The sequence below is a fragment of the Acanthopagrus latus genome, chromosome 8 (assembly GCF_904848185.1).
Source record: "Acanthopagrus latus isolate v.2019 chromosome 8, fAcaLat1.1, whole genome shotgun sequence".
Lineage (NCBI taxonomy): Eukaryota > Metazoa > Chordata > Actinopteri > Spariformes > Sparidae > Acanthopagrus > Acanthopagrus latus.
In genome coordinates, this window is record NC_051046.1 from 26,388,128 (window position 1) to 26,401,911 (window position 13,784).

A 13,784-nucleotide genomic window follows, 5' to 3' on the forward strand; every position below is an offset into this window, starting at 1 on the left:
GTCCGTTTGGCGCCCCCCAGAGTTTCTGATTGCAAACGCCACTGTCATAAATACAAATCCCTCTAACAATGTGTCAGACAGTGATGCAGGTGCTCACCTACCTCATCATCATAACAGCATTATGTGTTGAAAACTTAACGTAACATCAAATTAAAACAATGTTACTGATTGGTGCTACAATTGCAAAGTCATTTCAACTATTTTCCTTTCCCCACATTAAGGGGAAAATGTATTTGCCAAAATTATTGAGAGGTATGTAAGTCTTTCATTCTAACTCTTGAGCAAAAGCAGAGAGGCTATTATCACCTAAATGTGCTTATTTACTGTCAGTATTATATGATTGTAAGCGTTATTATTGTTTGATTATTTTATTATGAGAGATGACACAATAACATATGAGCAACACTTAGATGGTATGGTATTAGGGTATCACTTTAGCTAGTGTTGGGTGATTTCATCTGTAACAATTATATTCTAAGCTCACCGTGCTGTGTGTTTTTTTATGTAAAATCTTCATCAGTGAAGTAAAAGGCTGCATTTAATGACCCTTGTCATCATGAAAGAGGCTGCCGTATAAAATGTTGTGTTCAACCGGCAGGAGAGAACCAGTCATGGCAAAGAAAAACACATTCTTACAGGCGATTTTACCTGAAAATTTGCTGAATAGTTCATCTCTTATTAAAGAAAGAAATGCTTGAGGAATCGGTTCATCAACTAATCATGTTAGTTCTCGTAAATTAACCAGTGACTGTAGCTGTTAAATAAATGTGTTGGTAAAAAAGTACAATACTGTCCACAGAAATGCAGTTGGGTTAAAGCATGGAGTAATGTCCAATACAAATACTCCAGTAAAGTACTATGTAACAAACGTAGTATATTTTTAGAGTAAATGTAATGAGTTACAGCCCTCACTGTCTCAGACAGGCAGATTCCTTTCACCTACTAACTTTTCATAGAGTGGAGACACAACAGCCAGACAGCTTCCTTCTGTGTGTTTATTGTGGGACAACCAGCAAACATCATCACATCTGACAAGACATTGTCTCAAAGATTATCTTCAGTAACCTCAACCTCACAGGGCAGACACACACACACACACACACACACACACACACACACACAGGTTTATGATTAGTGTCAGGAGTGCACACTTTCAGCTGCAGTCACCTGGGGAAGTCTCAGCATCCATCTGCATCTGTACTGAGGCAGTCCTGCAGCTAGCAGGGCCTTGTAAAGAGCATGTGGAGCTCGATGTGAAGTGTAGAGTGCCTCCTGGTGGCTGGAGAGAATACTAATGCCTTACAAACAATAAATTATTCAGTTTGAGCAAAACACAACAGAAGAAATGGTGGACTTCCACCGTGCGTTCATCTGCATATTATCTATATTAGGTGGAACCTAACAGCAGTGCAGAGTGACTGGTGAAATGACACTTACAGTGTGTAAAGTATCGGACTACAAGGTGAGCTAGTTGCTGTACAGTGAAGTCAGTCAGTCACTCTTGAAGGCACACGGCAGATAAACATGTGAGTAGAGACTAAAATCCATCCATAAAAAAAAAAAATACATTTCCAACAGCGAAGCACATCGAGGTTCTTTGGCAGCTCCACCACACTTTCACCGCAAGTTCACTGCACTCATCTTATGTGACAAGGTCCTGTAGCCACACTGGGATTATTTAAGGTACAGACAGTGTCATCAAGTGTAATACTTTATTTACCCACAGCTAAACCTGAAGCTTTTTTTTTTTTTACTGTCAATACTGACTGAGCACAAAGGTCACTTGGCATCACACTTTTCTTGAAAAACAGATAGAGGGTTTACAATCCAAGACATTTTTGTCTTCATCTGATTGAGCCATGGACAGAAGTAATGAGATTCTGGAATTGAAGCTGCAATATATTTTTTTTTTCTGGCATTTTTGTCCACTTGGGGGCAGCACAATGAGCTGTCAACACACTATTATCTCCTCATTAAGTTGATAAGGCTTACTTGATAGCCAACAGTTCATCCAGCAGACTCCATGAAAGTGTTAATTACACCTCGTGCCTTGCTTCCAATTCAGCCCAGTGGTCACTTGTGGTAATTTCGCTTAAAATAAAACACAATTACATAAGAGACGTCTGTAAAGCTGCTCACAGGAAACCTCAAACAACTAAAACGGTCAATTATGACTATATTGTAATCCATGGAGGTTTTTTTCCATTTGCATAACTTTCCTTAAGCTGAGGAAAGAGAATTAAATAGATGTGACATTGTCAGAACAGGACGTCTATGGGCCAGGAGAAACTCTACCACACATATTCAGTGGTCCACACAGTCAAGGGGTGAACGTGAAAGCTGGAAACCAACATATACACTCGGCTTTTTGTCTTAAGCTAATCACTCAAATGAGGACGCTGTCCTCCTGACACACACACTGTAGCTTATCAGGTAACAGCTCTGAGCAAAAAACACTCCTGAAAGAAAACAATGGGACACTGTGTCAAGCCTTTTTTTTTTTTTTCTCTGTTTGACCCTCCCAGTGACATTAAATACTCTGCCCCATCTGCCCGTTACTACTGTAAATATTGACTGTACATACCGTAGCCATAGCGATTGTACAAGAGCTCCACACCAACCCTGTGAAAACCTCCCTTACCATCAGCTCTTTACACATAACCAACACATCTGATAGCTGTCTCATATGTGAGGAAAAAAAACAACAACAACAACAATACAGCTGCTGTTCAAATTGCACTTGCAGTATACATGTGACATGTGAGAGTGTTTTCAAACTGCGTACATTTGCAGAAGCACCGTGGTGATTAGCGAGAGCAGCCGGAACACTTCTAGGGTGGAGCGATGTGGGCACAGCGGTACGCATTCGTGGGCCCCGACGGAGAGCCGAGACTGCTCTCCCGCCCGGGCCCACGCAACACTGAGGATCGGTATCTTCTGGTTGCAGCAGCTCAGCACGGGAGAACGTAAAGCACCACCCCAACACTCTGAAACGCCATCAGGACTCTTCAGAGTGCAGCTTCTGGACAGGAAAGAAAACGGAAGTCGTCACACTCGCAAAGAAGAACGGCGGTGCTCAGAATGCAAAATAATGAAACGTGCGGTGGTTAACCTGCTCTCTCAAGGCCTGCATGGATGTGTATTCAATATGCTCTCTCTTTTTACGGATCCAGTCCGGTTCATCAGGGATCACCACCGCCAGAATCACCTTGACCACGATGAGCAAATGCTGCAAACACACACACACACACACACACAGCGGTGTCAGTGTCGGGCCAACACACACGGATGTGATCGCCATTAATGGGACTTCCCCACCCCCCTTCTTACCTCCATCAGAACAGCCAACAGCAGAATGTTTGTGCTGCTCATCTCGCGCTCCTGGAACAACTTCTGTAACCACGGTGACAGCAGCAGCAGCCAGCAGTTGGACACGACGGAGACGAAACTCAGGACCTCGAACGCAATCTGAAAAATGCAAGACAATGACATGGACTCATGGCTCGTAAGTGGTCGAGTGTGACACTGTGTCGGCTGTGTCGGCTGTCTCGGCGCTATTGTGCGTTGTGTTCTCTGCTGACCTGCCACACGCCCATGCTAGCCGCAGGAGGCGAGAAGGGTTTGCGGAACAGTTTGCAGATCTTGTAGGCGTCCGATCGGATCTCCGTTAGGTTATTGATGAGCAGCAGCACGGCCGTCAGAGGGTACACGCAGGAGAAAAGGCTCAAATACCCAAACTGCACCAGGAGCTCGATGTACTCTGCAAACAGGCCCTGTGAAAACAAAACAGGAAGCTGTGTCACACACTGCCAGGGTTTATTCTAACCCCCGTTTTATTAGGAACTTTTGACTCACAGGGAAATCGGGCAGGGTGCTTTGGTTCCTGAACTTGTCCTCCTGTGGGTCGTCTTCACTCTCCATCCTGTTGGGAGCGCTGATGAAACGGTCCACCAGGAAGGGTATGACCACCTCCGTCACCTGGTTTATCAGCTGGGTCACTATCAGCAAAGACGCTAGGCGCTTTAGACAGAGAGGGCATGTGAATGTACTGTCGCTCAGGAAGCCTTTATTTTTCATTTGTTTGGTCCTACTCTGCACAAACCCTTTTAATAGACTTGTCAAAGCAGGGAAAGTCGAGGTGGAACTGCATGCTCACTCGCTGACTTTATAGAATGGAGCCATCGTGCACGTTTTTGGTCACACCTGTGCTTTTCCCACTTTGACAAGTTAAATGTCTGCCCTGTTGCAGCCTAATTAGTCTGACACTGTGCTCACTGAGAGCTCACAGCTGGCTGCAGAGACAACTGAGCAATGACAGCTCTGTGGCTACCTGACACGCATCCATAACAAGAGCGGAAAACACTGACACAGCCGTACAAGTTGTTGTTAAGTCAAATTATAGAAGTGATTACCCTTAAATCATCATGTTTCGTTGATTTATGCAAAAAAAAAGAAGCTAATTCCTTCAACAAACCGACACACTAGCTTTTGAGTCAGGAGTAAATGATGTGGGCGCGGCACAGAAATGTCACCATATAACTTTAGACTGACTGGTCAGACAGGAATATGGTGATGAAGTCATCAGGGTCATCTCAGCCTGTGTCTAAAACAATAGATTCAGGAGTTTAACATGAGCAGGGAGGGTCCAATGAAAGGAGCTATTGCATTGTGGGGACTGTAGGATCAAGTATTTTTGGCTCCTAACCCATATTAGACACAAAGATATGGATATCCTGGATTTATCCCTCTGTTTTTTAAATCTGTCTCACATGTTACCATGTCGGGAGAGTAACCTGCTCGTAGACACGACACTTTAAGTGCCACATTAATAGAGTTCAGCTGTTACCTTTCGAAGCAAAGGCACATCCTGCTTGAAGAAGGCAATGTGGAAAAGCACTGCAAAGTAGTTGAAGAAAGTAAACTGGGGGGGGGAGAGAGAGAAGAGAGTCTGATCAAAGTGCCTGCTGGGTAAAAATACCACGTAAGAGCTATTGACTGGGGAAGAAAGGAATAACTGACCACCAAGACTTTGGCTGTCAGGTGGTTCTCAAAAGCAGACTCCTCTCTGTGGTTCTCTGCAGGGAAATACGAGGCATTATGAACTTTGCATAACTAGATCATCTTTGCCACAAATTCTTCAATGCTTACATTATCAGTATAAGACAAATATTGCTACTATATCCATAAATGATCTGTTACACTCCCCATTGCTCCGTCTCACTCACCATATTCAGTCAGAGACTGTGCCACCGTCTTGTAGACGGTTGCCAGCACGTTTGTGTAGACGATGTGAAGCACTGAGGGCATGTAGAGCAAAGTCTGAGACAGCAGAGAGTCCCAGTCTTTGTGGAGCTCTTGGACCTGGGCCTCCCCCCAGTAGAAACAAACCATACCCAGCACCACCAACCCTGCAGGAGGAGACGTGACGAGGCAGGAGACATGAGACCAGGAGCAGCAGGTGGAGGCTCAGGAGAGGTTTAGCACTTTTAAAGAGCGGAGCGTACTTTTACATTTACTAGATGTCTTACTGTTCAGCAGCCCTTTGGAAAACAAAACTTCTTTTACTTGGGAATCAATCAAAAAATAGCAATCAAAGATTCTACCTAGAAAGAGTCCCACCACTGGCACAGACGCCAGAGCCATACGCAGGTCCCTCCGCCATTCAGGAAAGAGCGGCTCCACGCGACCTGTCACAGGGTTGACCCCGAGGTCGCCATGGAAGCCAGGCCGCGGCTCCGCGAAGCGCTCGGCGAGGTGCAGGGTCCCCCAGCGGTAGGACAGCGAGGAGCTCCGACGCTTCCACAGCTCGATGAACACGGTGGACCAGAGCATGCTGAACACCGCCTGGATCATGTGACCGCCGACAGTTTGCCCCGAGTCCTCTTCAACACTCGTGACCCCCGACCCTGAGACGGACTCGTCCATCTCCCTCTCAACATCACCTGTGTCGTGTGAGAAGAACTTTTTTTTTCACTTTCAGCCACGTGCAGCTCACTGGATCAGGACTGAGTTAGAATGCATCACTGATCAGCCGGAATGACTTGGTACCAATCTCAGTTAAAGGTCCAGTGTGTACGATTTAGGGGGTCTAAAACAGCATCCTATGATCAAAGTGCATTTGTGAGGAAACCAGTAACAAGCTAGCTGCAAAGAGATGCCTGAAAACACTTGTGTGAATAAACTGTGATGTACTGTTGTGTTTTATTTTGATGGACCTGTATTCAAGCTCACACTCGTCTGCACCTCTCTGTGTGTTGTCAGTGTTAAAAAGTTGCATGCTAGCAGTTGATGCTAATATGCTAAAAGTTATCACCTAAAACCAATGTTTGTGCTTTGCTTAGCTTTGAGCTGAACGCTTGCACTGCTATGTACGCTAACAGCTAACAGCTAACAGCTAACAGGTAACAGCTACTCTTTGGTTGCCCCCCCTCAGGGAACTGTAAAAGGTCAAAATAATTTTGTATCAGATAAGTGCAGAATCAGAAGATGGAGACAGCATGGCTGCAATCATTTCATTTAATCAATTTTATCAAGCCTATTAATCAACTGCCTGGTTATCTCACGATAACAAAGTAGTTTGTCTCAAAGTACAAGATAACAAGATATTTGTTTTTAAGATAAAAAAGATTAAAAACTATTATTGCATTTTCCATTATTGGCCTCTATATTTAAAAATGACTAGGTATATAGCCTATATATGTATTATACCTCCATAATAGGGCCATTAGCCTGGAGGACTCTCGGTATCTTTTTCTCTTGTGTCCTTTTTCTGTCTTCTGTGTCAAGTATTACAGACTGGACAGTGAAGCTGACCATGCAGTTGGTAATTCACTAACATCAATTTTCTTGCTCTTTCAGCATGAGTCATGTCAAGCTCAAATAGCTGCACCACTGCAAGAGTGCTGTTTATATTAAAAAGATAGTGCTCAAGGTGAGAACAGGGTTCTGATTGAGGTTCTCCAGTAGCTTGGGAAGCCTTGTGTTGAAACAAGAAATGAATGTTTCCATTCCAGTGGTAAATTTAAAGAAATGTATGTTTTGATGTGCTCGATGAACAATCCACAAACCTACCTGAGAAGTAGGTGATGGACAGGCCCAGTATGGCTGGTGGGAGCAGAGACCAGGTGTAGAAGTCCAGGAAGCTGAAGTAGAACGCCACAGAGCTTCCAAAGTACCCATTGACTGAATCTGCACAGAGCAGCACACAGAGGTGTCACGGTTTGGTTGCCCCACAAGCAGAAAATAGAATCCGTCTTAGCGTGAAAAAACGGAGACTGCGTTTGCATCAGTTTGTGTGTGTGTGTGTGTGCGTCTGTTGCATTTCCACCCACCCAGCGGCTGAACCAGCTGGTTCCCAGAGTACCAGGCTTCACTGAGATCCTTCAGTTTTTCCGGGTTGTGGAGGGGACACGTGTTCACGATGACGCCGGCTGACCCCAGCTTCTGCCCTGCAACAACACCCGGCATTACACACATGACATCACAGCCTCGCTCAGACACAAAGCAACTTGTGAAGATGGGTGACAGTTTTCCAAGTAAGCAACAACCTACTCACATATATACAGTTATATATACATATACACACACACACACACACACACACACACATTATACCACACATACACTGCGGGCGATGCTGACTGAGGCAATATGTTGATCGAATGCGAGGAGAGAAGAACAGCTGAGGTCAGCAAGACGCAGACTCACACAGTACAGCTGGTTACCGGCTGAATGCAGGCAACGACTATTATTTACAACTTGATGTTCAATATGTCTGAAAACCACATAACAGATGATGAGATTACTCTAAACACAGCGCACCAACTGCAAGGAAATCTATGACGTGACGAGAGGAGAGCCCTGCGCAAAACGACTCAGTGGTGGTGATCTTCAGTGGTTTCTCCTTCGACCACGATAAAATCTCAGATTCTCACTAGAAGATAATAAATAATAAAGTGCGGCTCTGTTTTCAGTGTGTGCATCCCGTCTCTCCACGCTGCTCAGAGCACTCACAGATGTTGTCTCGGTGTTGCAGTGCGGAGCTGTCGGGCAGGCCGGGTATTCTCAGGTCTCTCTGAGCCCGCAGGCCATCCAGCTCGTACTTGATTATGTACTGCCGCTCTGCCAGGGTCAGGAAGGCCTCCATGTTGTCTGTCACACACAGGAACACACACAGATACACACAGGAAAAGACGGTGTTGTAGGGATACACACATGCAAAACTATGACAAATACAGACAAGGGCTATGCTGGCTGTACTAACATCTGCATGTACTAAATGCCAACAAACAAGCTAACTATACTATAGTCATTTGTATTAAGTTATACATTCTACCTTGTTACCATGCTACACAGCACAATAACACACAGCTGAGTCTGATGTATCTGTGTGTAATGTACAGGTACAATAGATTAGTGTGCAAGGATGTATGTCTGCAGTAACACCCATCTGACACTGAGGTGTATGTCATCGCTCTCCTGCATCTCCAAAATATCCCATTTCATTTATGAGCTAGCTTTGTGACTACACTGCAAAAATCTCAATATCTTACCGAGTGTAATGATCAGACACAGTCACCAAGAGAGCAGCATCCCAGTGAGATAAATGGGACTCGAATGTAGAAAAAATGGTCTATTAGCAATTTTGATTTTTTTTTTTTTTTTTACCTATCACAAGCAGGAATATTAATTGGAACTGGCATTCCTTCCAGTGAATGCATTGCATTTCTCAGATAATCCAATTAATAAGTGGTTTATTCATTTAAAGAAGATGGCTGATAGTCTCAGAAGTATTTGCTCCTTCATACTATCGGAAATATTCAAATCACCAAATTTGGGCATCCAGGGTTGTCGCAGGACAGGTGCAGTGCGCCATGAACGGACAAGCAATGGAAAAACACAACACATCTGAACTTTGAATTGCACACACTGGGCAGACTTTCTGTGTGTGACGAAAGCTTTAGTTTTATGGCCTTGCAACAGGATGGCGGCGTTAGATCAGAGTGATAAATCTTTACTGACTGATAGAGTCAGCAGGGTTTGTTTTTTTTCCATCCCCAATGGATGACTGGTGAAGTTCACAAAATTAAATTAAATATTACCCTCTGCCCTTTCAATATGACATCCACATGATGATCACATTTACCTGATTCTCTTTGTGTTGTAAATGTTGCATTAAAGAACTCACCCACACACACTTAACCCGTGTCATGCTTTAACTCTTACAGTGTGTTCACTCTTACAAGCTCCACTGGTGTACCTGAATCTTTGAAGTTGTCTCTGTCATTGTAGGAGAAGGCCTCCATGTCTTTGCTCTTGTAAGTCTTACATAGTCCCAACTCTTCAGTGGCTCTGAGCAGCGTACAGCGTGGGGCGGAGACCACGATGATGTCACCACTGGCGTCCTCGCCAGGGTGGGCCAGTAACGCGGCACCTGGTGGGAGACAGCGGCGCAAAGATGGAGTAGAAACTTTCAACACTGAGCCGGTGGCAGACCTTACACAGAGAGGAACGTCTCTGCACTAGTTGATTTATTACCCAAACAAACAGGAAGTGGTGGAGATTTGAGCATGATTTTGTTGAGAAATGAGTTCCTTCCCGGTTAGATTGAGCTTTATGTGCTAATGAGACATTCAGCTGGATAAAGTGAGGTTAATGTCTTCATCCGTTTGTACGAGAAAAGGAAATAATATTAAACGTCATCAGCAAATGAATGCGGGTGAAAGAGGGTCAGATCCATGACATTTAATGCAGACGCTAAAAAGGTGGAATAAACACGAACTGATCAAATCTGAGAGGTAAGATGAGAAGGGGCAGTGCAGATTGTAGAGCTCCAGTAGGGCTGATTAATGAAAAACACAAGAAGAGCAGAGAGTAGTCATCTCTGTAGAGTCAAGCTAAGTGTTTTGGCAGAGATGGACAGGAGGACTAGACAAAGCAGAGTGCATGTATAAGATGAGTGAATATCGACAGCGATTTGAAATGCAGAATAAAAAATATGTTTTTCCTTTTTATGCTTTCCCTTAAGTCACTTTAAAGGAATGATTCCTGTAATATATTCTGTCATGCTAACTTAGCGAGCTTTGATAATGGGTTGGTTGCCCCAGAAGTAAATAGCTAACATGGCTACTCCGTGGGCCTAATGGGCACCAACTTGGTTTTCCAAGCTCATCAGTAACTGACAGCCTGAGGGTGGCAGGTCGGGTTGGCCACGAATCCTGAGCGCCACTATTTGTCAAGTTTGGAATGAAACTCAAAAATCCATTTTTCTTACAAGCAGGACTTTGTAATAGGCGTGCACAGCTTGTCCTTACATGTGTTGGTTTGCTGGAGTCAGACCTCTACATAGTTAACTTGACCCACAGTAAGAAAAGTCACAACTGTAGGAGTATGGCCCAGGTTTAAAGTTGTTGTTTAATCATTTTTGTTTTGCTTGTTGCAACTCTTCCTTGTACTCGTGTAACATTTAGTGTAATATTAAAAGCCCAGACTGCATGTTTTTATGGCCATTGCCTATCATTACAAATATAAATAAATTACAAATACTTCCCATAATAATTCAGCCTCACATATTTGATGTCTATGGAAACTTTGTGATCTCTACTACAATTTAAGTTGAACAGTGTTTAACATGTTTGGCAGCACTGTCGGTCAATAGATTATTAAACAAGTAATCTAAGAAACTTCCTTCAAGAGTGTCAAATGTGGGCTAGTCCTTCAGACCTCCTCAGAGAGAACAATGAAGTGTAACAAAATGGCATTTAACTTTTATTATGACCCTAATTATGCCAAAAAGAAATAGCCTATTCACACATGACTAAAGTTGTTTTGAATATGAAATTGGATTACATTTTCATAGAAATCATTTACCTGTATTATCTGCATTGCCAACTTGCATGTTATTGCAAATGCTGTCAAATGTTAATGAGCGACAGAACTTCCAGGCAATGGCTCTCCTGTTCAGTATATCACTGCCATCATAAGAGAGAGAACGGCTTCATGAATGTTTGATCGGCATGTTTGTCTGTGCAGGGCTCTTTCCCATCATCACCGTCATTCAAGCTCTCACCTCCATCTTTCTGAGGAGCTCCAATCAGCCTGATGAGCCACCTTTTCGTCTCGGGGCGGACTTTCTCTCCGAGCTTCACCAGAACCAACGGCTCGACGCGCTCCGACACGCAGCAGGGGCAGCTGACTTTAGTCCAGCCTGGTCCAAGAGTGGCAGCGCTCAGTTTTGTCTTCTCTGCCGGGGTCTTGTCCTCCAGCAGCTGGGCTGTTTCACTGCTGCTGACATCGCCACCTTCATCACCACCTGCCTTACTCATGGTGAGGCTGAGAAGAAAAAACAGGTTTAGTTAAGACGCTTGCATCATCGTCATCATCATCATCAACAGGACAGCCAGGTAGAAACTACTCATGGTTTTTGAGGTTTTCTCCTCTTTTAGACGTGATAGTACCGTGGCTCAGAGGAAGGCAACGTCAGTCTGTTTGTCCACCACTAATCCAACATAATAAAAATATATAACAACCATTTTGTACATACACTCATGGTCCCCTGTTTTCTCTAGTGCCCCCAAGAGTTTGATATTTTTGGCGTTTTAGTGAAATATATCTACAACTGTTGGATGGATTACCATGAAACTGACATTTATGGTTCCCAGAGGATGAATCCTCTTTACTTTACTGATCTTTACTGAAGTTTCCCAACTTATGACAATGCTGTAGCCCACTGAATGGACTGGTACAAAGCCTTGAACAGACAGTCATGGTGCCTAGTGGTATGGATCCAAGTGACTTTACTGCTCCAGTGACTCTGCTTGAGCACCATTTCCGTTTGTATCTTTTAATGAGTTGTCTTAACTGGACAGCCAAGAAATTTGGCCCAGATGTTCATGCCTCAGGATGAATTTCCACAACTTTGGTGATTACTAAACTCTTCATCTAGCTCTACCATCAGCTCAGCCCTACTGGAAAAAGCAGCAAGACCAGCACATGTTGCGTTTTGGTGCTGGTATGCTGCACCAGCATCACACAGCTGCTGGTGCATGGGATGCTGGTGGACCAGCTTCATCAGCAACATCACCAGCAAAACTATGCTGGTAGGCCAGCATAATTAATGGGACCTTGCTGGTTAGTGCTGGTTTGGTGCTGGTTTAGCTGGTGGACCAGCATGATGAAGATGCTCCACCAGCTAAACCAGCACCAAACCAGCACTAACCAGCATAGACCAGCATGGAAATCATGTCTATGCTGGTTTTCCAGCAGGGAAAATTTCAATGTATTCATTACTTTGGTTAAAAACTAAATACCTGTAAGAACGCTAAACTAAGATGGTGTCCAATCAACATTAGCATGTTAGCATTTAGCTCTGTGCCTATGTGCAGTCTCACTGAATCACCTCTATGGTTGCAGACTGCTCCGAAATGATGCTACACTATAAAAACAGATGAAAATGTCAGTAGGATTTTGAGACACACTCAACTTGCTGGAGTGCAGTTCAGAACTTGGCTAACACTTCAATAAGCAGACATGAAGCCATGGACAACAGTTGTGTTAGCAGGACAGCAGAACGTCCTGCTAATGACTCTGCTGACTGCTGCCAGTCCTTGTAGGGTCCTTTCTGACACCCTGCATTACACTTATAACATTTACATATCTGAGTGCAGTCATATATTGAAAGTGATGATTTTCATTTTTCCTTATTGCATTACCACCCATTACATTAAACAACATTAGACTGCTTATGAATCTCTTAGATTTGCATTGCCTGAAAGTGCAGTTTCTCTGTAAAGTGTACAAAGTGTGTTTACTTGCTGCCCTGTTCAGATCATTTCTGCGCTGAATGTTTCAGTTTCTCTGCAGGAAACAGCGGTTTCTTTGGCACTTTGAGCCAATGAAAGAACTTCCTCTCTTTTGACTGCATGATAACTGAGCTCGAAGCTACAGCTACATGCAGACAATCTCATGGAAGACAGGATAAGACTGAGAGAGAGACACAGGAACACAGAACTTAAAGGTGCTGCCGTCCCTCCTGTTGTCATTGAGTATTGTTTGAACGGACAGGGACAGTAAGAGAGAGACACACACTGAAATAAAAGATGAGTCAGGAAATACAACACCTGTCAGAACGTTGATGATGAGGCTCTGTCCAGTCCTATGGCAGGCCCACACCCCCTCCACACTCCTGTCTGAACACACACACACACACACACACACACACACGAGCATGAACACAACATCTATTCAGATTTCCTGAAAAGAAACCAGGAACAACACACTCTCACTCTCTGCGTGTACTTACCCAGCCTCAGTTTGTGATTCCTCCCAGCTTTCTGTCTATGTATATGTCTGTGTTTGTAAGTGTGTGTGTGTGTGTGTGTGTGTGTGTGTGTGTGTGTATGACAGGAATGCGGAGAAACTTCCCAGGACTGCAGGGTGTGGAGGGCTGTTTGGTTTATGTTCAGGCTCCTCCCTCCCTGCCTGCTGTCTGCTGCTTCATGCAGCTGCAGCCCTGGGTCCTGCTGCTCCACCCGCCTCTGCTGCCAAGCGTGGTAACTGGATTAAAAACACACACACACACACCTGAAGAAGCTCCAGGGCAACTGCAGTTTGGTTTAAAACTTCATACAATCTGCTGCTTAAAGATACACATCAGGTAAACCACATCTGAGCCCTGTTGACCTTTACAATACAACAAACAATGAAGCCAATCCAATGTCCAACACTAGGGACAAATGACGCTGTACATTGTCCTCAAATATACACTTAAAAAATATACAAAAGTA

The 13,784-nt window shown here is 44.1% G+C and overlaps 1 protein-coding gene across 1 annotated transcript; it reads right to left on the reverse strand.

Annotated features, from left to right (window-relative positions):
• Nucleotides 1-977: 977 nt before the first annotated feature.
• ano10b (anoctamin 10b) lies at nucleotides 978-13,455 on the reverse strand. The gene is made up of 16 exons (XM_037106626.1): nucleotides 13,301-13,455; nucleotides 13,119-13,187; nucleotides 11,069-11,331; nucleotides 9,260-9,433; nucleotides 8,014-8,151; nucleotides 7,332-7,448; nucleotides 7,072-7,188; nucleotides 5,604-5,942; nucleotides 5,226-5,408; nucleotides 5,020-5,075; nucleotides 4,847-4,921; nucleotides 3,856-4,020; nucleotides 3,582-3,773; nucleotides 3,331-3,468; nucleotides 3,113-3,229; nucleotides 978-3,022 (listed from the first exon to the last, which is right to left on the reverse strand). Exons 3-16 carry the CDS (start codon nucleotides 11,322-11,324, stop codon nucleotides 2,999-3,001), a joined length of 2,091 nt encoding a protein of 696 aa, XP_036962521.1. The 5' UTR covers nucleotides 11,325-11,331; nucleotides 13,119-13,187; nucleotides 13,301-13,455; the 3' UTR covers nucleotides 978-2,998.
• Between the last annotated feature and the right edge of the window lie 329 nt (nucleotides 13,456-13,784).

Bases quoted from the DNA above. Each gene is read 5' to 3' on its own strand.
- ano10b (XM_037106626.1), bottom strand. From the start codon at position 11,324: ATGAGTAAGGCAGGTGGTGATGAAGGTGGCGATGTCAGCAGCAGTGAA. The intron at 5,076-5,225 runs GTGAGTGAGACG...ATTTCCCTGCAG, and splicing joins ACAGTCTCTGACTGAATATG to AGAACCACAGAGAGGAGTCT. The intron at 4,021-4,846 runs GTAACAGCTGAA...CTCTGTCTAAAG, and splicing joins ATGTGCCTTTGCTTCGAAAG to CGCCTAGCGTCTTTGCTGAT.